This window comes from Dipodomys merriami, unplaced genomic scaffold (assembly GCF_024711535.1).
Source record: "Dipodomys merriami isolate MVZ:Mamm:240054 unplaced genomic scaffold, mDipMer1.0.p SCAF_2, whole genome shotgun sequence".
Classification (NCBI taxonomy): domain Eukaryota; kingdom Metazoa; phylum Chordata; class Mammalia; order Rodentia; family Heteromyidae; genus Dipodomys; species Dipodomys merriami.
Window position 1 is genome coordinate 120,140,253 of NW_027203381.1, and position 27,437 is coordinate 120,167,689.

General features: G+C 57.0%; 1 protein-coding gene and 1 pseudogene across 4 annotated transcripts; one reads left to right on the forward strand and one right to left on the reverse strand.

The window, feature by feature from the left end:
• Window positions 1–23: 23 nt before the first annotated feature.
• Window positions 24–27,368, forward strand: Ubash3a (ubiquitin associated and SH3 domain containing A). Of its 4 annotated transcripts, none has more exons than XM_070030762.1 (14): window positions 24–140; window positions 5,598–5,651; window positions 6,372–6,558; window positions 7,341–7,539; window positions 9,263–9,432; window positions 10,317–10,525; window positions 15,575–15,701; window positions 16,662–16,761; window positions 17,870–17,992; window positions 19,046–19,138; window positions 22,128–22,272; window positions 23,580–23,686; window positions 24,472–24,581; window positions 26,842–27,368. In XM_070030762.1, exons 1-14 carry the CDS (start codon window positions 28–30, stop codon window positions 26,977–26,979), a joined length of 1,875 nt encoding a protein of 624 aa, XP_069886863.1. In that variant the 5' UTR covers window positions 24–27; the 3' UTR covers window positions 26,980–27,368. The 4 variants fall into 4 exon arrangements, with proteins under 4 accessions (XP_069886863.1, XP_069886864.1, XP_069886866.1 ...); XM_070030763.1 differs by lacking the exon at window positions 26,842–27,368 and adding an exon at window positions 26,251–26,392; XM_070030765.1 differs by lacking the exons at window positions 23,580–23,686; window positions 24,472–24,581.
• On the reverse strand, window positions 25,881–25,984 carry LOC138832722 (U6atac minor spliceosomal RNA; annotated as a pseudogene).
• Window positions 27,369–27,437: the final 69 nt, after the last annotated feature.

Below are 27,437 nucleotides of genomic sequence, written 5' to 3' on the forward strand. Positions count from 1 at the left end.
TGCCGCTCACGCTGCGGGCAGGAAGAGATGGCAGCTGGGGAGACGCAGCTCTACGCCAAGGTCTCCAACAAGCTCAAGGGCCGCAGCCCCCCCTCGCTCCTGGACCCCCTCCTGGCCATGGGCTTCCCCGCGCACACCGCGTGAGTACTGCGGCCGGCTGAGATCCTGCAGCCCGGCCGGCCAGGCAGAGTCAGAGCCCACCTGGCTCCTTGGACAGAACTACGGACGGGCCCAGGGCGCTGGCGCCGGGGGAGGTTGCCTTACAGTGCAGGCTAGCGTCCCCAGCAGGCCCTTTCTGCTTTGGGTGCACGAGGAGATGATCTTACCTCTGAGAGACCAACTCCACCGCGTGGTGACGGGGACCCCAACACAAGCTGGGCTGTCCGGCTGTCCCCGCCCTGTCCTAGGGGGTTGGAGGAGCTTGAACCTCTTTTTGCAGCCCACTGACTCTGCAGGTGACTAATATTAAGTCATCTCAAACTCTACTATGGTCTCTAATGCTAGGGCCGTTGGAGACACATCAGACCCATCAGTTTCTAATCGGCACAGGAAAAGCCGTTGGTACTGGGATGGTCCAGGATGGAAACGGATAGGGAAGGAATTGTAGAAAGGGCCTGGTGTGGCGGCCTACCATTAAGCCTCAGCACACATACTGAGGACTAAGGCTCAAAGTCAGCCTGGGCAACCTGGGGAGAGCTGTCCTGATAAATAATAGATAGGTTTCAAATGGCTAATAAAAAGAAAGAAAAGGGGGGTCGGAGGCATGGCTCAGTCGTTAGAGCTCTAACCAGTGGGTGAGAGTGGCCAGTACCAAGTTCGAGTCTTTGTCTCAGACCTAAAAAAGAAAAAGAAATAAGAAAGGAAAGGAGAGGAGAGGAGAGGGAAAGAGAGAGCGAAGGGAAGGAGGGAAGGAGGGAGGGCGGGAAGAAGGGAAGGAGGGAGGTGGGAGGGAAGCCAAGGCAAGGCCAGAAGGGTACTGGGCCACTCTGTTCATCCGAAGAGAAACACCTCCACACGAGAACTTTGAGCACTGGGAGTCTCCCATCCGACAGGGATGAAACAATGCTGACCCCGGCTGTAGCTCTCACAGCAAATCTGCTTCTTAACGCTGGTCCCTTGGAGCTAAGAAGTAAATATACATTATAAATACATGTTAGGTGACCTCTGGCTTCAGGGAGGGAGCTCACCTTCAGTGCTGTAATAAAACCCGGCCCGTTCTGGAGGAAGGGCCTCTAAGCTGAAGTGCCTTTTCTCTTTCCCTGTCAGGCCAGCCTCTGCACCATCAGACAGGCCTCTGCACCATCAGACAGGCCTCTGCACCATCAGACAGGCCTCTGCACCATCAGACAGGCCTCTACACCATCAGACAGGCCTCTACACCATCAGACAGGCCTCTACACCATCAGACAGGCCTCTGCACCATCAGACAGGCCTCTGCACCATCAGACAGGCCTCTACACCATCAGACAGGCCTCTGCACCATCAGACAGGCCTCTACACCATCAGACAGGCCTCTGCACCATCAGACAGACCTCTGCACCATCAGACAGGCCTCTACACCATAAGACAGGCTCTACACCATCAGACAGGCCTCTGCACCATCAGACAGGCCTCTATACCATCAGACAGGCTCTGCACCATCAGACAGGCTCTACACCATCAGACAGGCTCTACACCATCAGACAGGCTCTGCACCATCAGACAGGCTCTGCACCATCAGACAGGCCTCTACACCATCAGACAGGCTCTGCACCATCAGACAGGCTCTGCACCATCAGACAGGCTCTGCACCATCAGACAGGCCTCTGTACCATCAGACAGGCCTTTGCACCATCAGACAGGCTCTGCACCATCAGACAGGCTCTGCACCATCAGACAGGCTCTGCACCATCAGACAGGCCTCTATACCATCAGACAGGCCTCTACACCATCAGACAGGCCTCTACACCATCAGACAGGCCTCTACACCATCAGACAGGCTCTGCACCATCAGACAGGCCTCTACACCATCAGACAGGCTCTGCACCATCAGACAGGCCTCTGTACCATCAGACAGGCTCTGCACCATCAGACAGGCCTCTGTACCATCAGACAGGCCTCTATACCAGCAGACAGGCCTCTACACCATCAGACAGGCCTCTACACCATCAGACAGGCTCTGCACCATCAGACAGGCCTCTACACCATCAGACAGGCCTCTGTACCATCAGACAGGCCTCTATACCATCAGACAGGCCCTCTATACCATCAGACAGGCCTCTACACCAGCAGACAGGCCTCTGTACCATCAGACAGGCCTCTACACCATCAGACAGGCCTCTATACCATCAGACAGGCCTCTGCACCATCAGACAGGCCTCTACACCATCAGACAGGCCTCTATACCATCAGACAGGCCTCTACACCATCAGACAGGCCTCTACACCATCAGACAGGCCTCTATACCATCAGACAGGCCTCTACATCATCAGACAGGCTCTACACCATCATACAGGCTCTGCACCATCAGACAGGCTCTGCACCATCAGAAAGGCCTCTGCACCAGCAGACAGCATCTATACCGTCAGACAGGCCTCTATACCATCAGACAGGCTCTGCACCATCAGACAGGCCTCTGCACCATCAGACAGGCTCTACACCATCATACAGGCTCTGCACCATCAGACAGGCTCTGCACCATCAGACAGGCTCTACACCATCATACAGGCTCTGCACCATCAGACAGGCTCTGCACCATCAGACAGGCTCTGCACCATCAGACAGGCTCTACACCATCAGACAGGCTCTGCATCATCAGACAGGCTCTACACCATCAGACAGGCTCTGTACCATCAGACAGGCCTCTACACCATCAGACAGGCCTCTACACCATCAGACAGGCCTCTGCACCATCAGACAGGCTCTGCACCATCAGACAGGCTCTGCACCATCAGACAGGCCTCTACACCATCAGACAGGCTCTGCACCATCAGACAGGCTCTGCACCATCAGACAGGCCTCTACACCATCAGACAGGCTCTGCACCATCAGACAGGCTCTGCACCATCAGACAGGCCTCTACACCATCAGACAGGCTCTGCACCATCAGACAGGCTCTGCACCATCAGACAGGCCTCTACACCATCAGACAGGCTCTGCACCATCAGACAGGCTCTGCACCATCAGACAGGCCTCTACACCATCAGACAGGCTCTGCACCATCAGACAGGCTCTGCACCATCAGACAGGCCTCTACACCATCAGACAGGCTCTGCACCATCAGACAGGCCTCTACACCATCAGACAGGCCTCTACACCATCAGACAGGCCTCTGCACCATCAGACAGGCCTCTGCACCATCAGACAGGCTCTGCATCATCAGACAGGCTCTGCATCATCAGACAGGCTCTACACCATCAGACAGGCTCTGCATCATCAGACAGGCTCTGCACCATCAGACAGGCTCTGCACCATCAGACAGGCCTCTATACCATCAGACAGGCTCTACACCATCAGACAGGCCTCTATACCATCAGACAGGCCTCTACACCATCAGACAGGCTCTATACCATCAGACAGGCCTCTACATCATCAGACAGGCTCTGTACCATCAGACAGGCCTCTGCACCATCAGACAGGCCTCTACACCATCAGACAGGCTCTATACCATCAGACAGGCCTCTACATCATCAGACAGGCTCTGTACCATCAGACAGGCTCTGCACCATCAGACAGGCTCTACACCATCAGACAGGCTCTGCACCATCAGACAGGCTCTGCATCATCAGACAGGCCTCTACATCATCAGACAGGCCTCTACACCATCAGACAGGCTCTACACCATCAGACAGGCCTCTACACCATCAGACAGGCCTCTATACCATCAGACAGGCTCTGCACCATCAGACAGGCTCTGCACCATCAGACAGGCTCTGCACCATCAGACAGGCTCTGCACCATCAGACAGGCCTCTACACCATCAGACAGGCCTCTACATCATCAGACAGGCTCTGCACCATCAGACAGGCCTCTACATCATCAGACAGGCTCTGCACCAGCAGACAGGCCTCTGTACCATCAGACAGGCCTCTACACCATCAGACAGGCCTCTACACCATCAGACAGGCTCTGCACCATCAGACAGGCCTCTACACCATCAGACAGGCCTCTGCACCAGCAGACAGCATCTATACCGTCAGACAGGCCTCTGCACCATCAGACAGGCCTCTGCACCATCAGACAGGCCTCTACACCATCAGACAGGCCTCTACACCATCAGACAGGCCTCTATACCATCAGACAGGCCTCTACACCATCAGACAGGCTCTACACCATCAGACAGGCTCTACACCATCAGACAGGCCTCTACACCATCAGACAGGCCTCTGCACCATCAGAGAGGGCTCTATACCATCAGACAGGCTCTGCACCATCAGACAGGCCTCTGCATCATCAGACAGGCCTCTGCACCATCCGACAGGCCTCTATACCATCCGACAGGCTTCTACAGCATCAGACAGGCTTCTGCACCATCAGAGAGCCCTTTGTCGTCACTGTGGCCCTCAGCCGATCCCGGGTCAGCTGAGTGTGAATGGAACCAAGCTGGGGGGAAGGGGTGTGCATACAGTCTCACTGATGGGCTGTGGATGAGGACGTGGAGGCCCAGGGGGCAGCTGGAGGCAAGGCCAGGCTCTGTCCTCTAAAGGCCTCTCCTCACCCACTGCTAGAGCCGTCAGTTAGACTCAACACGCCATGTTACTTCTCTTTTAAACTGTCAACACGTGATCTTAGATGTCTCACATGCCGGCTGAAGCCTTCTGCCTAGGTCTGGATCAGGTCCCTGTCAAGTGCCTTCTGGTGGCCATGTCCCGGTCACTCTTCACCGGGACAGCAGCAGGTCTGGGCAGCTCAGGACAGCAGCAGGTCTGGGCAGCTCAGGACAGCAGCAGGTCTGGGCAGCTCAGGACAGCAGCAGGTCCTGGGCAGCTCAGGACAGCAGCAGGTCTGGCAGCTCAGGACAGCAGCAGGTCTGGCAGCTCAGGGCAGCAGCAGGTCTGGCAGCTCAGGACAGCAGCAGGTCTGGCAGCTCAGGACAGCAGCAGGTCCGCCAGCTCGGGCCGGCGTTGTCAGGGTGCCGCTGCACAGGCCTGTGCTCTGACTTGGCTGCAGGCCCAGGCCATGCCACGCCCCTGTCCAGCTCAGCTAGACTCAGTTCAATGTCGGCACACCCTGGGGTCCACTGGGGAAAGCGTGTGGTGCCAGGGAGCTGTGGCCAGGGCCCCGCTGGGCCTGAGAGCTGGGGACAGGCGCGGGCAGACCTGCCGGGGCAGGCGGCTTCCTGTGGGCAGGCATGCCTGGACGACGTGGCTCCTGCGGGGCTGTGTGTGTCTGGAGAGCCCCTTCGGAGCCAGGGCCCGGCCCGGCCACCTCTCCAGCATCTGCCCGCGGGTTTGGTTTTGTGCGGACACACGGGGGATGGAGACACGGAGGACGTTCACACGGGCAGCCTGCCCACGGCCGGGTCCCGGCTGGAGGCCCAGCACCCTCCTGGTCTGTTCCTCGGACCCTCTCTCAAAGCATGGAGGACGCTGGCCTGACCCCTGCCCCCGTCCCTTCAGGCTGAAAGCGCTGGCGGCCACGGGGAGAAAGACGGTGGACGAGGCCTCCGCGTGGTGAGCATGGGGCCGGAGCTGGGCTCTGGGGCGGGCTGGCGGGGGCTGGCTCGGAGGACTGCTTCTCTCCGCCTCTGGGCAGGGCCGGGCCTCCCTGCCCGCCTGATCACGGAGCCCTTCCTAACCACAGAGCGAGAACTTCCAATAGAGATTTCTTTGCCCACAAATCTGACTGAGGGCAGGTGGGTGCTGAATAGTCCAGCCTGTGCTTAGCATTCCGGGTTGGTTCTCGGAACTCAGAACACATACACGTACTCCAAAGTCAAGCCGGGTCTGGTAGCACACACCTGTCATCCAGGATAGACTCACATTTTGAGTTGCTCTGAATCAAAAGGAAATGCCACAGCCATCTACAGTTTGCCTAGCTATCTTTGTGGTCTTTATTTTTCTATTTAATCTGAACATTGAAAGGAATAAAAATGTGAGCACCCACACACACACACACACACACCCCAGTTTCCAACACTGCAGAGCTGCTGGGTTCCCAGGGGTTGTGTGGAGACCGGGTGTTGAGTCAGCCGGTTCGTCTCCCTTTGTTTCTCTCCGACGCCATGGGAGTTGGCAGCTGGGTCTACAGCAGGCGCTCCGGGGCCAGGCCTGGGTCTGCGCACAGCCCAGCTGTCACACAGTCTGCTCTCAGCACCCCCGTGACTTTGGGACGCCGTCCCCGGTGGAGACCGGTGCGGGGCACTCAGTAGAGGTGGCTGCTCTCTGTCATAGGCTGCACGCCCATCGCCACGACCCCTCCCTGGACGACCCCATCCCCCAGGAGTACACCCTCTTCCTCTGCCCCACGGGGCCCCTGCTGGAGAGACTGGAGGAGTTCTGGAGAGACAGCCGGCGCCAGTGCGCCCGGAACAGAGCTCACGAGGTCTTTCCCCACGTGACGCTCTGCGACTTCTTCACGGTGAGTCCACTGAGGGCCGCCAGACCCCTCGTCCTGGAGCTGACGTCGGGCTTCTGTGGTCAGGAGGCAACGGAGTCCACCATGCTCTGAGATCCAGTCAGCTCCTCTTCATGCTTCAGGACCCAACCTATTTATCCCCTTCTTTTGTTTAAAAAAAAAAAAGTCTCCAGCAGAAGATTCAAAAGAGCAGGAGCCGTGTGCCCCCCCCTTAGTTTTGTATCCGTCCTTTGGGGTTCTGTGCATCCTGCCCCAGCCTCCGCTCCTCCCTGGAGGCAGAGGCTGCCCTGGTTCTCGTCCACCCAGAGACCAGAACAGGGCCTGGAACCGAAGAGGGGATTCTGACTCCTGTGGGATCTGCTGCAGAGCAAATGGCCAGGGCTGCTCAGGACCCTGACTCAGGCAGCTTGCCGGAGCCATGGAAGGGGGGGATGGGGAGTCCCACCCCTCACCTCCCTCCTAAGGAAGCTGGGGAAGGACCCGCTGGCCAGCAAGCCATCCGGCCGAGCCGGGCTGGCCTGTCCCAGGCCTCTCGGCAGGCTCTGAGAGGGTCTCCCCTGACCCCCCGGCTGTCTCAGAAGCCCGGGGGACCCCCACGGGCCGCCCGGGGCCGCGTGAGCAGAGCTGTGAGTGCGGGACGGGGTCTAGGGGAGGCGACACAGCGAGACACGTGGACGCAGCCCACAGCCCGCAGCACCCGGGGCAGATGCGGGAGAGGAGGGCGCCCTGCCTGCCCCCTCCGCTCAGACACGCGCGTGCTGAGAACGCGTTCTCTTCTCCCTCAGTGTGAAGACCAGAAGGTGGAATTCCTATATGAGGCTCTAAAGAAAGCAGGGGACAGGGTCCTGGGGTCCTTCCCTGCCGTCATCCCTCTGGCTCTCCATTCCTCTATCAGCTACCTGGGCTTCTTCATCGACGACGGCCCTGCCGAAGTCATCCAGAAACTCGCTGTGGAGTTCGCCACGGAGGCCTCCATCTTGGCAGGTAGGCCCACGCAGATGACCCCGGCAGCCCCGGGCCGGCTCCGCCTCCCCCGGCGTACTCCGCCTGGTCCTGGCCCCAGCCCCCGCCTGGGTGAGCTAGCTTCTCTGCCCGCGAGGGTAAGGGACCGCGGGTCTTGGGCAGCTGCTGGCGGCCTCCGTCGGGTTGGGCACCTCCTCCACCGTCTGTGGCCCCCGGGGACCTCACAGAGCAGGGGACAGAGCATGGGGACGCACCCAAAATCCTCTGCCCCCCAGTGGTTGTGGGTCCTCCGGACAATGGTGGTGACTGTCCCAGCGAGGAGCACATGGCCCGCCGGCCCTGGCCCTGGCCCAGCCCCCACCCAGCCTTGAGTTCACCCACCCGCTGCCTGAGAGCCGCGGGCAGGGCTCACATCCACCCCAGGCCCCGAGCAGGCTCAGCCCTCCGCCTGAGCCCAGAGCCCCAAGGGGTGGCCCCGGGGGACACAGGGCTTGGCCAGTGGCAGTTTTGGGGGGGGCCACTGCTGCATCACCCAGCTCAGACATCCGGTCCTGAGTGGATGTGTTCCGGGCATGGGTCACAGAAAGAAGACAGAGACCCATTCAGAAACCAGTTCCCCCCCACCCCCTCCCGCCCCCGTGGGGTGGCGGCCAGCCGGGCGGTCTTTCCCGGCCATGCGATTCTGCCCCTCACCACGGGAAGCTGTCAGGGAAGGACTTTCCCACCTCCCACACGTGCCTGCGGCTGCGTGGGACCCAGCACCGCCCCCGCCCCGCCCCCAGCTGCCTTGAGAAAACAATAGGTTCAGTTCTCTCCTGAGCGATTGCAGGGGAGCGGCGGCCGCAGCTGCTTGGCCTGGAACACGGAGTGGGCTCGTGGCCGCCCCTCCCACCTCCGCCACGGGAGCAGCCGGCCCCATGTTGGTGTCAAAACCAAAGCGGAGTGAGGACCAGCCGCGGGCTGAGAGGGGCAGAGGCGGCCCAGGCCGGGCCCCTCCCCAGCAGAGTCTGGGCTCCTTCCAGATGCGGACGGCTCTCGGCCTAGCCGACAGCAGAAGGGCCGCTGCGGGGGCCGGCCGCCCCGCTCACGGGCCGGCAGGGCCCAGGAGCACCTGGGGTCTCCAGAGAGAGCTCCCTTCGCCCCAGCCTGGGCCCAGGGCGCCAGCTGCCAGGCTCTCATGCAAACCTGAGCGTGGCCCAGAGCCTCTGCACGCAGTGCGCCCTTCCTCCACCTTGAAAAGCCTGCCGCAGTCCAACCACTTCCTTTGTGGCGTGAGACTCGGGTGCAGGAGGGCCCGGGCCTCCACCGGTAGAGTGGGCACCAGGGCACACAGGGACGGGAGTGAGGGCCTCAGCAAGTCCAGACGGGGGCACGGACATGCTGGTACTGGTGCTCAGTACTCCCTGTGCATCTGACACTCAGGTATGAGTGCTGAGTACCCATGCTCATCTGACACGCAGGCACAGGTGCTTGGCATCCGTGTGCTTCCCTGGCATTCAGATACAAGGGTTCAGTCCCCCAGCGCTCATCTGACACTCGGGTACTGGTGCTCAGTACTAACAGTGCCCACCTGAGATTCAAGTACTGGTACTCAGTACCCTGCTGCTCATGCGGTTACAGGGACACAGTGCTCACCCAGCACTCAGGTGTACGTGCCTCACACCCCTACGCTCACCCGCCATTCAGGCACTAGTGCTGACATTCAGGCACTCGTATTCAGCTCCTCTGTGCTTACTGACCACAGACTGCACAGTGAAGCCCTGCACCAAGCAGCTGCACCTGACCCTGGCCCACAGATTCTACCCTCACCACCAGAGGACCCTGGAGCAGCTGGCCAGGGCCATCCAGCCCAGCCACGACTGCCAGTGGACAGCGGCCCTGTACTCGCGAGACATGCGCTTCGTGCACTACCAGGTGAGGCCGCCCGGCCCTTCCCGGGGGTGGCCTCGTGCGCCCCGGCGACCCTCCCCCAACCACAGGACCCTTCCCCCTGCAACCTGGAACTAGAGTTCTTTTGTACATGAGTTGCACGTGGATAGAAATTTCACCACAAAATGGCGCCCCCCCCCCTCCGGTGGCATTCACAGAGTTCCTGCAAAGACATAGACACCCATGTTCTGCTTGTGGATGCATTTCACCTTGTGAGTGTGGCAGGGCCTCGTGGCAGGGGCCCCCCGCCCGAGTGAACTGACAGGTTCCAAAAGAAAGCATGTGGTAATCCTTCTAGACCCAGGGACCGGGCAGGAGGGCCCACCGTGGCCCAGGCACAGGACCAGCAAGTTCAGAGCAGCCTCACGTCAAGCAAGCAGACAGGTGAAGATCTTTCCATAAGAAGGAAGCAAATGGGGGCTGGGAAGGTGACTCAGTGGTAGAGTGCTTGCCTCGCATGCATGAGGCCCTGGGTTCGATTCCTCAGCACCACATAAGCAGAAAAAGCCAGAAGTGGTGCTGTGGCTCAAGTGGTAGAGCGCTAGCCTTAAGCTGAAGAGCTGAGGGACAGCGCCCAGGCCCAGAGTTCAGGCCCCACAACTGACAAAAAGGAGAAAGAAGGAAGCAAATGTATCGGTGGGAAGAGAGATGAAAGGGTGGAAGACAGACAGACATGAAATGTATTTTGAAACCTACCTGGAGAATTCCATCCTGCTGCCCCTGACCATATTTATGCTAAGTGTCCATCAGTAAGCGCACCGTGGGGCCTTGGAACCCATCCGCACTGCCAGAAACCCGGCTGCAGACTCAGACTGGCCTCTTGCGGCTTCCCAGCCGGGGCTGCGGCTGAAACCTGCTGTCCCTTCTAGACGCTGAGGACCCTGTTCCAGTACCAGCCCCAGAATGAGGACGAGCTGGAGCTCAGCCCGGGCGACCATGTCTTCGTGGACCCCACGCAGCAGGCAGAGGCCAGCGAGGGCTGGGTCATCGGGACCTCAGCGCGGACCGGCTGCCGCGGCTTCCTGCCAGAGAACTACACAGAGAGGGCCCGAGAGGCCGACACCTGGGTCAAGCACCGGTGAGCGCTGCCCTGGCCACAGGCCACACCCCTCTGATCGGTTACCACCCAGCCACAGTGGTGTGCTTCTAGACCATGCCACCGCTGGGACCGCTTGCAGTCCTCATGCTGGCAGAGTGACCCCCGCAGGTACCCAGGGCACATCGTGAGTCCTTCATGGCTGGTTCTGGCTGATAACACTCGGGAAACACAGAATCCTTCCCATTACTTTTTGGACAGCAAAGGTCAAATGTGAACCACTTCCTCCTCCTGAGCACCGTAAGAGACTCCCCGGGGTCTGGAGCTCAGGTTTTTATGCTTCTCCCAGCAGAAGGTTTCCACAGGACCGGTGCCGGAGAGGGAAAGGCAGAGAAACCCACTGTACACGGCTGCCTGTGGCCATTAGTGCTGTCTGGGACAAGCCTGGGAAAGCCCAACATGGCTGCCTATCTGTTCCCAGGAGGGGGGGTTCCCCAAAACTGCTTTGTTTTCTGGCTTACATCCTTCCCTAAAACTGTGCACAGCCTTCCTTAGAACTTTCCCCACAAAATGAACAAATAATGATACACAGATGATATATTATACAGATTTTCAGACCCATCCTGGGCATTTTCTATGAATGATCTTTTCTGGTATCTGTACAGACAGGTGACTTTTTCCCGTACTTCTTCCTATCAAGGTTTACATGTGAGACAAAGTTACAAAACCATGCAGTTTTATTAGCGTGAACACAGGAAACTACTTTAAAAGTGTCAGAGAGCCAGGTGCTGTGGCTCATGCCTGTAGTCCTAGCTACTCAGAAGTCTGAGACCTGAGGATCCCAGTTCATCGCCAGCCTGGACAGAAACGTCCGTGAGATTCTTATCTCCCATTAACCAGGAAAAAAAGCCTCAAGTGGAGATGTGGTGCAAGTGGTAGAGTGCCAGCCTTGAGCAAGAAAGCAAGAACAAGAGGCCCTAGTTCAAGACCCAGGACCAGCGCACGCGCACGCACGCACGCACGCACACACACACACACACACACACACACACACAGTGTCAGAGAATCTGTGCTGCCCAGAAGGCGAGACACGTGATTATGTGAATGTGTTCCTCCCAGGACGAGGCCTACGCACAGCAATCCAGTCTCTCCAAATGTCCCTGCTGCCCCCCGCAAGCTCCCCACTCAAGGGAAACCCAACTGCTAACTTGCAGCCCTCGAGGCCTGCATTCCCGTCTGTTCTACTACAACAAAAGAGCGTCAGAGAATCGATGTAACTAGTGAGACTCTGGTTTTGTATAAGTGGAGGAACAAAGCCTCGTGAAGAGGTGAGGCGGCCAGCGCCACACGAGGAGGGGCGTCTGGACGCCAGGAGCCCCACGTCCCTCACGGCCCACCCAGAAGAGACTCCTCCTCACAGAGGAACCAGGCGGACCGCAGGCCCGGAGGCCCTGGGACCTGCAGCCAAGACTGCAGCCTGTGGCTCTCCTAGTTTCTACTTCACGGTTCAAGTGCCAGGCACCGGCTCAGCACAACCATGCCAGCTCGTGCGCCCGAACTGCCGGGGTCCACTCCAGAGAAGACAGTCGCTGAGGAATGTATAACTATCAACACAACGCGCAGAAGAAGGGAAAAGACCAAGTACAGCGGGGTGCAGTCAGGGAGCCCAGGGCCTGCTTCAGAAGGAGAGCGGCCAGATCCGCTGGCCAGCGTGGCCGCGGCGGTGGCCAGGCAGGCTGGGGCGGCTGGCTGAGCCCTTGAGAGCCCTTGGAAGCCCACGTTGGTGTGCAAAGGTTTTTCGATCCGCCGTGCCCGCGTCAGGTCGCCCATCACGATCGCACGGGCAGCGGGAGGCCGCCCATCACGATCGCACGTGCCCGCGTCAGGCCGCCCATCACGATCGCACGGGCCCGCGTCAGGTCGCCCATCACGATCGCACGGGCAGCGGGAGGCGATGTCCCCACCGGGCTGAGCCCTCAGCCAGCCAGCACACTGCCCCAGGGATGTGGCAAGGGGCGGGCACCTCCCCATGCCACAGTTCTCAGCTTCAGCTGGAGCCACACCAGCCGGGGAACCGCTGTCCCGCCCGAGGGCCCCACCCCCTTCTGGCCCGGGGAGGAATTGCACTTTGCAGTTCCTCAGTCCTTCTGGGCCGTCTTTCAGCCGGTGGTCCTGAGATCTCTTGGACTTGTTAGTCGCTCCCAGGGGAAGGTCGGAGGTTATCCGCAGGTGACCGAAGTGGAGGAGCCCACGCCCGCATCCCTGCAGAGAGCCCTGAGGGGAAAGGTACAGCCACACCAGGGAACAGAAGGACAGGGCCCCGGGCCAAGCTGAGGGCTGCACACACGGGCATTGCCAACGCCCAAGGCTTTCCAACCCACAGGGCGAATTGGAGACAATTAGCGGAGGACTGTTACAGCCGGAGTTGTGTCTCTCTGGGATTCATATGCTGAAGTCCTGACCTCTTTTGGAGATTGGCCTGTAAGCAGTCAGTAGGTCAAGTTGGACATGTTTTATGAGATGCTTTTGTGAGGTCACGGGGCGGACCCCACCCTGACTTGAACGGTGTTGGAGGTGGTAGGACCAGAGGGGTGACTCGGAGCCACAGGAGGGACGCCCCGTCTGCCAGCCCAGGAGAGAGGCCTTGGGAGGAACGGCCCTCACCCCATACGCCCAGCCTCCAGAGCTGGGGACCACAAAGGTCTGTCATTGTATGTTGGGAACATCAGGACGGTGACGCCGGCTGTGAAATGCTGTAGACGGCAGCTGCATCCTAGAAGAACCAGTGAGAACTTGAACCTGTTTCTATCATGGAAGTTAACCACTCTGAAGTCAGAAACAGAAACGCCACAATGCTGAGCCCTGCCATCCGCCCCTCACAACCCCACTTCAATGAAAGCCTGGCCAAAAATAAATAACTAAGTAAGCGCTCCCACGGCTCTCTGCTGTGAAGTTCACAGATGGCACTTGCAGATAACAAGGCTCTACTGTCTTGAGCTCCGGCCACAAGTGGCGTACGGTGCCCCTGTGCCTTGCCTTCAGCAAGAAGCAACCGACCGACATTTCCTGTGTTAACAAGAGTCGTCAGCACCACGTCCGCCGCTGTGTGCGAGGAAGGGCGGAGGCTCCATGTCAGCAGCAGCATCCACCGAAGTCTGCATTTCCTCCCTCCGCACCTGGCAACGGGAGAACTCATCAAACGTGAAGCTGTGGGGCCTGGACCCCTCCCTTCAAGACGAGTCTGCAGATCAAGACGTGGCAGGCCACGAGGAAGTGGACAGAGACACACAACTCTGAGGGCAAACTGAGAAATGCATGGGCTAAACCCAAACACCCCATGGACAACTGGCGGTCCCAGCTTGTCCGCCATGTCAGGCTGGCCACGGGGTGAGGCGCAAACGCTGGAGTCAGCCTCCGGACAGGGCCTCGAGGGATGCTGGGAACTCAACCTGGGGGCTTGAAGGAGGTCCCCTAGCAAACATGTATATATGAGCTGGACACATGAAAACATACCATCACCGTGACCGAGAAAAGCCACTCACTCAGAATGGTTCTCAAGTTTTGTTCGACTCCCAAGGGAAATATCATAGGGTCATTTGTGTTCGTTGGATGAATGGAAAGTTTATCTGGAAGGCCTCTCACAAGGAAGAGAGGGCACAAAATAAATGAGGCTTACCATCACACGCCATTCACCAGAATAAGTTCCCAGTAAAGAAGTTAATAGAATGAAATTGGTTTTGAAAGAGCAGGCAGGTCCCACTCGCGTTGTTTTTGGGCTGGGAAGAGCATTAAAAGCTCAGAGGCCAGGGAAGAGCTTCAAAGCTGGGCTCCACGAGTCTGTCTTCACCCATGACCATGAAATACAAGGTTTCTGTGTGCTTTACATCATAACCAATGCTACCATGCAAAGAGCACAGCGAGAAAAGGCTTTTCAGAAGGCATGATAAGTTGGTGTTTGTTCCCCCAGGGCCGCCCCCGGCGGATGGCCTGTCTGCCCACCCTGGCTCTGCACTTGAGCCTGACATTACCTCACTCACCAAGAGGCCTTTTTATGTTCTGGTCTCTAACACAGCTTGAACTTAGGGCCTTGTAATCTTGCTTAGCTTTCTTGTTCACAGCTGACATTCTTCCACTGAAGCCGTGTCTCCCATCCGGCTTTAGTTGGAGACGGAGTTTCATGGACTTTTTCTGCACGGGCTGGCTTTGAACAGTGATCCCACCAGGTCTCAGCCTCCTGAGTAGCTAGGATTACTGGTGTGAGTCACCGATGGCCTGCTACCATAATCTTCACATATCAAGATTTCATTCCAGAATTGCTAGGAAAAAAAGCACCAAGGCTCTGAGGGAAGGAAAATGACCATCAACGTGGAGATGAGTCAGAGCAGGACCAAGCACCTGCTCCTGCAGTACAAGAGCCTCCCACCTGCAGTGCTGCTTCTAGCTCTCAAAGCCAAAACCGTTTCTGATTTGGGGTTTTTGTCATTTACTGACATTATTAACCCAGGTGAGCACACCACGAGCAAACTCGCTACCTTCCTGCAATGCTGGTAGAAAAACCTTCCCAGGAAGCAAGTCAACCCTGTGTTCCAGACACCCTGGAAATCACCTCATCCCTTCTGAGACTCTCCTGAGATCCCCCAGGAGGGTGCAATTAGGAAAAAGGCTATTCAAAGTGTGGTTCATGGCCATGTGCACCTTAGGCAGCCGTTTGAATAACTTCAGATAACTCTCACCTGGGCCGGTGTACCTGTGTACACGCCCTATGCAGCAGCCATGTGCGTGGCTGCGTGCCAGCTCCCCCAAAGAGCAGCCATCCTACCCAGCCCCCACCCCCGCCTCTTCCTCCCTCTCCCCCACCCCTCCCCCTCCTCATCCAAGGGGATTTCCAGCTTTGCCGCTTTAGCCCCTCCCTCTCCTGCGCGCCATCCCCTGCCAGATTCCCTGGCACAGCCAGAGCCGGCACCACTGTTCACCCTCTCTGGGTCCCAAGCACCCTCCACACGTCCCGTGTCCCTGCCTGCAGAGGACGCGCTCCTGGCAAGTGCATCTGTGGCCAGCCTCTCTGTTCCTAGCCTCTCCTCTCCTCCGCAGGACATACACTTTCAACCTAGCCATAGACCTGAACTCCAGGAAGGATGGGGAAGCCAGTGGCAGTCGAAACAGAGACTGTCAGCCTCCATCTGTGTCCAGGTGCCTCAGCAGTGTGCAGGCTTTGCAGGTAACAGTACCCCGCTTTATAAATACACTGAGCAAAATCACAGCCACACTGTGGGATAGATAGGTGGATGGATGGATGGATGGATGGAAGGATGGAGGGAGGGAGGGATGGATGGATGGATGGGTGGGTGGGTGGGTGGATGGATGGATGGATGGATGGATGGATGGATGGGTGGGTGGATGCATGGATACATGGATGGATAGATAGATAGATGGGTAGATGTATGTATGTATGTATGGATGGATGGATGGATGGATGGATGGATGGTGGGCAGATGGATGGATGTGTGGATGGATAGATAGATAGATGGGTAGATAGATGGATGGATGAGTAGGTGGATGGATGCAGGGATGGGTGGATGCATGGATAGATGGATGTGTGGGTGGATGGGTAAATGGGTGGATGGATGCATGGATGGATGGGTGGATGGATGGATGAGTAGGTAGATGGATAGATGGATAGATGGATGGATAGATGGATGGATGAATGGATGAATGGATGGATGGATGGATGGGTGGAAGGTTGGATGGATGCATAGGTGGATGGATGCATGGATGGATAAATGGATGGATGTGTGGATGGATGGACAGATAGATCATACAGTAATATATAGTATATAGTATAATATATAGTATAAGGAGAGACAGAGACAGGGAGAAAGATAGAGACACAGAGAGACCATCCTGTCTCTCTGGAGTGATGAGGACTTGGAAGAAACAGAGAGAAGCACTTGGCAGGCTGTGGGAGGAGACAGTCTCCATTTCACTTCTCCACGTTGGCATAGTGCCCAGGAGATTCAAGGTTGGAAAAAAAACCACCCCAGATTGTTCCTGGTAAAGCCTTGGGTATCATGGCTGCCGCTGCTGCCCGTAGGGAGCAGTCGCGCTGCAGGCCAGCCGTGGTGGCCGGAGGGAAGCTGCTGAGAGTGACTAACAGTTCTGCATCCGCCCATGCTCCCAGGCCGCCATCTTGAGGAGGAGCGTGCTGGTGGTCCGGCATGGGGAGCGACTAGACCAGATCTTCGGGAAGTCCTGGCTCCAGCAGTGCTGCACGCCGGACGGTAGGCGGACCCCACGGGACGCAGACAGACATGGGCAGAGCCAACACAGGAGGGCCCCACTCGATGCCTGGAGGTAGCGCCACATCTCTACAGCACCGCCCTAGCATGGCCGCCCCGCGGGGGCTGCCGGAGGGCATCCCCCCCCCCCCCCCCGTGCGAGCCTGACACTGGCTCTGACATCAGCTCACCACCTCCACCCCGACATCCTCAGTTTCCCTTCTCACGGGTGAGAGAGGTCAAATCACTGGCCTCTAGTTGCACGTCAAGCAGATGGTAGTGTCAGGATTTGAACCAGGCTGACAGAGCTTAGAACTCACGGACAGACTGGAGTGGAACCATGTGCTGTGCAGCCTTGGGGGAAGGGGCCTCAGAAACACGCCTGACTCTTCGTCCGGCATTCAACCAATGGGCCAAATGATACTTGATGAGAATCACTCCAGCCAGACATATACTACCCCTGTTAGCCCTTAACGCTATGAGAAATTGCTGGGCACCAGTGGCTCACGCCTGTCATCCTACCTACTCAGGAGGCTGAGATCTGAGGATGGTGGTTCGAAGCCAGCCAGGGCAGAAAAGTCCCCATGAGACTCTTATCTCCAGTTAACCACTCAAAAATGGGAAGTGGTTCTGTGGCTCAAAGTGATAGAACGCTAGCCTTGAGCAGAGGAGCTCCGGGACAGTGCCCAGGCCCTGAGTTCATCCCCCATGACCAACAAAAAAAACAAAAAGAAAGGAAGAGAAAGCATGGGATGTCACCTAATTACTTGATGCCAACCTGTGAGTGCTCCCGAGCTGGGCGAGATCAGCCGTGGAGACGCGGCTTCTCACTGTCTGTCTGAGTGGCCCTTCACTGTCTGAGTGGCCCTTCACTGTCTGAGTGGCCCTTTACCGGGTGCTGTGGGGACACAGGCCCAGCCGTGGCCCCTGGGATTGAACCCCCCTCGCACCCCGCCCACCGTGTTGGTGGAAAGCGATGTTTTCTGCTCGAGTTGAAGCCACATGCAGAGCACGAGAAACAACATGGGTAACATAGCTGACCCTGGGCGTGGGGGACGTGTGTGTGATGCCCTGGGGTGAGCATGCACTCTGACACTTGTTTCTGCTTTAGGAAGGTACCACAGGCCAGACCTGAACTTCCCCCAAAGCCTGCCCCGGAGGAGCAGCAGCGTCAAAGACTTTGAAAATGATCCACCATTATCATCTTGCGGGATTTTCCAGGCCAGACTGGCAGGTAGGTCGGCAGGCGGGAAAGTGACGGCGGTGGTGGTGATGATGGTGGTGGTGGTGGTGGTGGTAATGGTGATGGTGGTGATGGTGATGATGATGGCGGTGGTGATGGTGGTGATGATGGTGGTGATGATGGTGGTAATGGTGATGGTGGTGATGGTGGTGATTTTGGTGATGGTGATGATGGTGGTGGTGGTGATGATGGTGGTGATGGTGATGGTGGTGATGGTGGTGGTGGTGGTGGTGATGGTGGTGGTGGTGGTGATGACGGTGATGGTGGTGATGGTGGTGGTGATGGTGATGGTGGTAGTGGTGATGGTGGTGGTGGTGGTGGTGATGGTGGTGGTGGTGGTAGTGATGGTGATGATGGTGGTGGTGATGGTGGTGATGGTGGTGGTGGTGGTGGTGATGGTGGGGGTGGGGGTGGTGATGACGGTGATGGTGGTGATGACGGTGATGGTGGTGATGGTGGTGGTGATGGTGGTGGTGATGGTGATGGTGGTAGTGGTGATGGTGGTGGTGGTGGTGGTGATGGTGGTGGTGGTGGTAGTGATGGTGATGATGGTGGTGGTGATGGTGGTGATGGTGGTGGTGGTGGTGGTGATGGTGGTGGTGGGGGTGGTGATGACGGTGATGGTGGTGATGGTGGTGGTGGTGGTGGTGGTGGTGGTGGTGATGGTGGTGATGGTGGTGGTGATGGTGGTGGTGATGGTGGTGGTGATGGTGGTGGTGATGGTGGTGGTGATGGTGGTGGTGGTGATGGTGGTGGTGGTGGTGATGGTGGTGGTAGTGGTAGTGATGGTGATGATGGTGGTGGTGATGGTGGTGGTGATGATGAAAACAAATGGTAAAGTAGGAGGGAATGGAAGACAGATACAGAGAAGAAGGGAGAAGAGGAAAAATGCCAACCACTGTGTGTACCAGGATGTCATTGTTTTTTGTTGGTCATGGGGCTTAAACTCTGGGCCTGGGTGTCCTGTGGGAGTGGGCAGCATGGTGGGCGGTGGGGCGGGGCGGCCCAGGGGTGAGAACGCAGCTCACGGTCCATGTCTCCCAGGGGACGCGCTCCGGGACAGCGGCCTCAGGGTGGCGGCTGCCTTCGCCTCCCCAGCCCTGCGCTGCGTGCAGACGGCCAGGCACATCCTGGAAGGTAGGTGGCACCCCATGGGCTGGAGGACCCCCAGGCTGCAGCCCGAGGGGAGCGGAGGGGGAGGAAGGGGAGGAGTCACAGGGGAGCCACGTCTACACAGCCCCCCACAGCCCCAGCGCCGACAGAACACGGGGGACCGAGCGCCACGCTGTTCACGCTGTCACGCTGGCCACCTCGCCCTCTCCCTGCCGGACGCCGACACCCAGGAAGAGGCATTCACACCCAGAGCTGGCAACCGAGGTCCCTTCAAAGTCCAAAATGTGCAGGCCTCTTCCCTGGCAAGGCCGGCGTCTGCCAGGCTGGAGTGTGTCTGGAAGCCATCAGCCAGCCCTTCGGCAGCTTCTACCCCAGGAAGAAAGCCCCCAGTGTGGACGGCCACCGACAGGCACCTGTCCCCACGGCGGGAGGGGCCGTGCTCTGCTGTTCCAGCACACGGACTAAATGTCAGAAACAGAAGCAGCAGAACTTCACAGCAGGAGCAACTGGAATGAGGAGAAAGACCAACACACGCACCAGCCCCAGCTCCTGCTCCGCCCCTAGCCCCACACAGGGAAAGAGCCAAAGAGCCTTCCAGAGCCAGCGGGCGGGCAGAGGCCTGGCCAGGGCTCGGCTGACATCGCCGGACCTGCAGGTCCCCCTTCTTGTGTGGTCAGGACGCAGTTCCATGAGCCAGAGTCCAGCCGTGGGGAACAAAACCGCTTTATCAGGAATCCACCGGCACGTGTGGAGCAGCGAGCGGCTTTGTGCCAGCCTCCAGCCGGGCCTTCGGGACGGCGTCACTAAGAAAGATGCCAACCGTTTTACCTCCTGAAGTGGAGGGGTGTGTGGAGATCGCACACCCCCTTCCTCTCGGGGTTCTCTGCTAGATGAGTCAGATGGAGCTTCACGACAGTTTTTTAAACCAAACCAGAGAGGGTCAATGACCCCCAAAGGCAGGCAGGGGTCATGTGATGGCAAGCACACGCTAACCTGGAAACGGAACAAAGCTTGCTTAGAGCATCCTCATCCCCCCCACCAACTCACACATGCATGCACGTCCCACATGCGAACACATACCACACACACACACACACACACACACCAGTAGTACACACACACACACACACACACACACACACACACACACACACACACACACACACACACACGCCAGTAGTCCATTCAACTGCCAAGCCACACACTGCACTGGACAGACTCTGAGAAGTGGCGGGATAGTTTGATTCTGCCGAGTGCTGACCTCAACCCAGGTTTGCCCAGCTTCTGTTGGCAACAGAGGACCCAGACCTGGCCATTCAGGAAGGATGGAGACAACGCGGGGTGGAATTAGAGAGAGAATAGCACACGCTAGCCTTATAACAGGACAAATCTTCCTTGGCTGTTTGTCCTAAGCCCTTCCATTTGAAGACAACATCGATGACTACGAAGAAACTCATCAGAACGAGAAGTCCTATTATTCCTGATGGTGTAGGGTAGATGTATCTATCAGTAATTCAACAGCTATAGTAATAAGATGCAAACTAAGTGTGAAACACATGCAGAAATGTGTGAGAAAAGGCCACACATCGGTCAGGCATGCTTTGTTCTTTTTCCTGTATCCTTCAGAACTGCTTTGGTTTCGGTCCCAGCAGGCTGTCCATGGCAGCCCAGAACACCACGAGTGGACTGCGCTGGCTGGAACGGCCGCCGGTGGGCTCCTCCCGGTGGCTTCTGTCTTCTCAAACCCGCAGCCCTTTTCCAGCAGGACCGCAACCCTCCTTTACCTGCTGGTCTCTGACCCATGGGGCCCCCTGCAAACAGAAAGATAAGGAAGACTCTGCGAACCACTTTTTGTTCTCAAAGAATATGGTGGAGAGTCTTGAAAATGTTTTTTCACAATTTTTATCTGTTTGTCACTGTTAAGTCATTATTCACATAGTCCAGTTTTTTTTTAATTTTTAGCAATTTTTGTTACTTTGATCTCTGGCACACAAATGAAGAGTTCCCCAGACACGTTTTTGGACAATGATAATGTTCGTGTTTCTAACACCATCTCTTGCCAGCTATTAGTGCATATACAGATGGTGGTGGTGGTGGTGGTGAGGATGATGAAACTTGTCCAAAGGACACAGTGTGTGAATCCTGCGTTGACTCAGAAATACAAGGATTCCTCTGTCTTCCTCATAAGTCTTTCAATGTGGTTGGCCTGTTTGTCAGACACACATGAGACGCTAACACACAAAGGTTTATCTGGATGGATTTGCTCAGTGTGTCCACCCCAGAAAGAGACCCTGGCCACACCCCTGGGAATGCTCCAATCCAACTTTCTTAGTATTGTCACAAGCTGGGGGAAAGGCAGGTGCTGGTCACTGGGTCTAATGTTCTCGTTTCTAAAGGAGCTTGATCAAAGCACCCATCCCATGAGGCCCACAGAAACATTCCCACGCGTGTACACTGGAGTCACAGTCACTCTCACCCCCTTCTTCAATGATTTCAAGAGGTTCACTGTTCTCACTGCATTCATTCTTAAGCACACTCTTCCTGCTGTTCCCCTCCCCCTCTCTGCACATGCCTCCCCCCCCCCACCATGACAGAGCCTGCTTTACAGTCCTGTTCCCCTTCTTTCTTAGTATCTAGTGTCATGCACATCCTTGTCGTGAATGGCTGGGTTGTCCACGCCCTCCAGGTGTGTTCCTAGTCTCGGCCCAAGGATGGAGCTGCCATGCTGGTTTTGGTCGACAAGGATGCGCCCCAGGGAGGCCTCTGCCTGCGGCCATGGCAGAAGCCATCTCCCAACACACCCCGTGTTCCCAATCCCTGTAACCGGGCAGCTTCAGAAATAGCATGGCTGAGCTTCATCCCAGCATACCATTTGCCAAGAAGAAAAGTCACAGTGCCGGAAGCTCCTATTTAGACTCCCGCATAGTCAGAGCTACTTGGGAAGAGCTAGCGTACGTATGTAACACCAAAGAAGACGCCATCTGTGGCCGACACTTCATTCTGTTAAACCTAGCACTCAAGCTGGAGACGACACTGAAGATCAGAGTGGAGCCCGGGATCTTTGAGTGGACCAAGTGGGAAGCCAGTAAGACCACCCCGGCCTTCATGACCCTGGAGGAGCTGAGAGATGCGAACTTCTATGTCGACGCTGACTACAGGTATGCGTTATGTAGGGCTCCGCTCCTGGGTTCATCTAGTTCTTGGGGAAGAAAATCGACCGTGACACTTGCAGAAGATGTCGAGAGGTTTTGCTCAAGAGGCCCACCCGTTCAGTAAGGAGAAGGATGGGGCCAAACTCCACATGCAGCCCGGGAGGTGGCGTGGAAAGTGGAGACAGGCAGGCATGGTGGAGGGCATTCAGCAGTCAGGGAAGCCTTGCAAAGCCAGTCTAGTAAATGTCTCACCCCGGTCTGGCAAGGGGAAGGTAGGTCTAACAAGAACCCCAAAGAAAGTGGGCCTCAGCCTGTGGCCCCAGAGGGTTTTGTCTTTTTTAACACAGAGAATAAATTCAGGCTGAGGCACAGGGTCGGATGAGCGGCTGACAGAATGATCTGGCAAAGTAAGAGAAGGACAGCAACTAAAGGCAGTGAGACAGGAAGAAGAGGGCACCCCGCCTTCTAACATCGGGGGGCCGGTGCTGAAAATCGGGGCAGGGCGTGCTGTGGAACACTCCTTAGGATCAGTGTTCTCCTTTGGGTTGAGCACGTTTCCGTCTTCTTGTTATAGTATTTCAGTGTTATCATTGGCCCAAAGACAGTAAGCCTCGGGCGGATTTTTAAATCCAGGTTGTTGTGGCATTGGATATTGGGTTTCTTTTTCCTTTACGGATATTTCTGTGGTCAAAGGAGTCCTTTTACCAAGTGCCCTCCTTAAGAGAAGTGCATTTCTTAAGGAACATGGTCAGAGTTAGGTCGCTTTTCTACTATAAGCTACAAAGAGAAAAGCGTGCACTTAATCAAGCTATTTCCTTAAAATAGTGTTCATTATGAATAGTGTTTGTTCTTTTCTGTGTGTCAGTCCTGGGGCTTGAACTCAGGACCTGGGCGCTGTCCCTGAGCTTCTTTTGTTCAAGGCTAGCACTCTGCCCCTTGAGCCACAACGCTGCTTCCGGCTTTTTCTCTTTCATGCTTACTAGAGATGAGTCTCACAGACTTTCTTGCCTTGGCTGGCCTCAACCCACATTCCTCAGAGCTCAGCCTCGGGAAGGGGGTCTGGAAAATGCATCCCAGGTCTGTTTGTCCTCTCCCCTGCCAGCTGTGCTGCCCAGCCGTGGTGTGCAGGAGAGGGCTGGAGGCTCAGCACCAGCCAGCCTGGCACCAGCATGGCACACACCACTGGCTGTCCTGTTGACCGGGCATGGGCAGTGCCAGTTGGAAGACCAACCCCCTCCCAGACACTTCAGTGTGCAATGCTGGGCTCCCAGAGGACCCCAGGGCAGCCGCCACGCCCTCTCCCCTCCTTTCAGGCCTGCGGTCCCCCGCAGCTCCCTCCTGCCGGCTGAGAGCTACGAGGAGTATGTGGACAGGTGCACCTTGAGTATGGGGAGGATCTTGGCCGCCTGCCCCCCAGAGGGTAAGTGCCTCCCTGGAAGGCCAGGGCCTGGCCTCTGGCAAAGAAACTAGCCCCTCTCCTAACCTACTGAGTTCCCCACCTCCCAGCCCCTACACACACACAGCAGGGCATCCTGGCTCTACCTTGTGGTCACTCCAGTTCAGCTAGATCGGTGCAAACCACTCACACCCACATGCCTCAAGCCAGCCTGCAGGTAACAACGCAGGCCAGGAAGAGAGAGGCAGAGCAACAGACTTCCAGGGAGAGAGGGGGTCGGGTCCCCTTCCCTGGGTCCCCGGCGGCTCTCCCAACTCTCCCAGCTCGCGTAGTCCAGAACGAAGCGCACCCAGAGGGCTTCCTGCGCCCTCCCAGCTGGCGGGGCACCTGCGTCCCCGAAAGGAGAGTCCCTTTAGCCTCCGCTCCCTGGCCGGCCTTATCGCAAGCAGAAGGCATCTCAGCTATTGTGGAAGCCGGCAGATAGAAACGTCTAGAGCAGTTAGATCCGCCTGACAGGCGGCCATCGCCCCGCAGGGTCCCGGCACCCGGCCAGGGAGGGCGGAGGCCCAGACCCCTGGAACCTGCCCTGAAGCTGCCCCGCACCGCCCCAGGCCGTGCAGGCCGTGCATGCAGCGGTAATGCGTCTGCAATCATGCACAGGTGGAGGCTAAGGTGCTCCTGAGCCCCGACCAGCCATGCCCACTTCCTGCCCGGGGGTCTTGCAGGACTTGGGTATTCAGAGGTAGCTCCTCCCCGCAATGTCTGGGCCCCCTCGCTGTGCCTGCCTTGATGCGGGTGTCTCTTCACAGCGGGCATCATCCTCGTGGTCGGTCACGGCTCCTCACTGGACTCCTGCACCAGGCCGCTCCTCGGGCTGCCGCCCCGGGAGTATGGCGATTTTGCCCAGCTGGTGAGAAAGGTACGTCTCTTTCATGTCTCTCTGGGAGGTAGTTAAGCACCTGAAGGCACTGGCTCACCTTCCCTCCGAGAGGACAGGACACAGCCCTGGGCAGGGATGCCTGCTCCTGGGGGAGGGGCTGCCCAACGGGTAGATTGGCACCGACCCGTGTCCATTGTTGCCATCAGTGTGAAGAACAAGAGGCAGGACTTTTTTTAAAGTCAGTTTGCCATATAATCTCTTACAACTGTAGTAGCAACACGATTGGTCCAGTAAGGAGTGAGCACTTTCAGGAAGGAAAAGACAAATGTTGGATTGGCTCTGGCTTCCTCTGCGGCCTGGGAGGGGCGCTGGTGGACAGGAAGGACCTCCCACTCAGACCCTGGGGCCTGGGAGGGGCGCTGGTGGACAGGAAGGACCTCCCACTCAGACCCTGGGGCCTGGGAGGGGCGCTGGTGGACAGGAAGGACCTCCCACTCAGACCCTGGGGCCTGGGAGGGGCGCTGGTGGACAGGAAGGACCTCCCACCCACACCTCCCACCCACACCTCTGGAGTTACCGGTCCCAAGACAAATGGAGCTTGTTGCAGCTGGACGGTTGGCTGGAATGATGTTATTTCTGAACGATGGATGGCAGACAACCATCGTAAGGAGGACAGTGGTACTGTGGATGACCTGGAAAGTCACCCAACAAAGCGGCATGGCAAAGCCATGAGAAACGGATGAGAAAGTCAGTCCGGCAGCTCAGGCCACCCCTTTCCCCGCCCCTGGAGACCTGTTTGGGAGCAGAGTTGCCCTCCATTCTTATCCCTGTTATTTTTAATCAAATTTATCAGTGGTCCAGTGCCATGAAACTGGTGATAGAGACGTCTAGGGGTGATGATTAGAGAAGAGAGGATGATGGGAATGAGTGCTCAAACAACACACCTTTGAAAGTAGACTAACAAACCCCATTAAAAATTGTTTTTAAGAAAGAACAAGGGGGGAGTAAGAAAGAATAGTAGATGAGTAGAATAGTAGGTGACCAAAATACATTGTATGCATGCAAAATAAAAAGTAAACTGATGTCAGGCACCAGTGGCTCACGCCTGTAATCCCAGCTACTCAGGAGGCTGAGATCTGAGGATTGCAGTTCAAAGCCAGCCCAAGAAGAAAAGTCCCAGAAAGCAAAAAGTGGTGCTGTAGCTCAAATGGTAGAACACTAGCCTTGAGTGGAAAAAGCTCAGGGACAGCACCCAGGCCCTGAGTTCAAGCTCTATGACCACCAACAACAACAATAACAAAAGTAAACTGATGAGTCTTTGAAAATAATACACATTTAAAAAATAAGTGGTATCAATGTCTTAAGCCACAGGCTTGTTGTCAGTCGGGTCCTCCTCCACCCTTGCCACAGGAGACCTAGCCGTCTCTCCTCTCATACAACACTGATGAATTCTTATAAGGAAAAATGCTGGCCGTGGTGGTACATTCCTGTGTCCCAGCTACTCAGAAGGCTGAGACAGGGCAATCACTTGAAATCATACTTCAGACTAGCCTAGACATAGAATCTCAGCCTCTTGGAGGACAGCAGAGATAGGAGGATAATGGTTCAAGATCAGCCTGGGCAAAAGCAAGAGACCTTTTATTTGAAAGACTAGGGCCTAAGGGCTGAAGGCATGGCTTGGGTGGTAAAGTACTTGCCTAATAAACAGGAGGCCCTGAGTTCAAGCCCCAGTACTCTCGGAACTATCAGAAACAAGAAGAGAATGTATAGATGATGCCTGTAGGTCACTGACCCGGCTCCTTCACAACAATCTCCACAGGACTGTGCTGCTTTCCGCTTGCTTCCCACAGGTGTGGATCTCGGGGTTTAGGGCTCTGGAGGGGGCAGACACCCAGGCCTGGTCAGAGGCCCTGGCTTCAAACCGCAACCACTTCCCCCCCCCCAAAAAAAGTCTCCACAGGAATCCATTCCATTCATTTCACAGAGGAGAAATTGAGTCCGAAAGTCTGGCCTGTACTTTTTTCTGTGGTCTGAGAACTCGGGAGGGCACCCTCTGCGGAGCCCCTTCTTGGGTGGTATCAGGGCCCCCGCCGGCACAGACGCGGGTGGTGAGGGCTGCCCTGTGTATTCTACGATGAGTATTATCTCCACCTGACCTGCACTGGGCCCCCACTGCGGCAGACATCACCCAGCACCATGACAGCCCAGGACCATTGCGCCCTCCAGGGCCTGCCGATGGTGGGGAGCTACTCCGAAGTTGATTGGCTTGGTCTAGGATGACTTTCACACTCTATTCCAGATCCCTTCTCTGGGAATGTGCTTCTGCGAAGAAAACCAGGAGCAGGGCCGATGGGAGCTGGTGAACCCGCCGGTGAAGACGCTGACACATGGGGCCAACTCGGCCTTCAACTGGAGGAACTGGATCTCAGCCCACTGAGCCCCCCGTGGGGCTTCGGTGATGACTTTGGGCAGAGCCACCCGGCCCCGCCGCTGGTGTGCAGTGGACGCGGAGACCTGGAGAAGCACGAACCCGTCTGGATATCCCGTCTGGATATGCGCCGCCCAGGGCGTGTGGTGCTGGGGCTGAGCGCAGGAGTGCAGAGCAGCGCCCCACGCCGTGCTCGCCCAGCTCACCACGGCAACCTGCACCCTGGCGGGCAGCAAGGAGGACTGGACTCTGCTTCCCAGGTTCTGCAGACCAGGGTGCAGGCGCTTGATTTTCTAAGCACTTCGTGAGGCACAGCCCGGTCGCTTTTCCTTTTTCTATTTCGGTCACTCTAGGCGAGTCCGCGCCCACTGAAAGAGCTGTAATGTCAATAAAGTGGTACACGCGGGGTCTGCGGCTGGTGCTTTCATGTCTACTTGTAATGCTGGGTGCTTTAGCCTGAAGAGGTC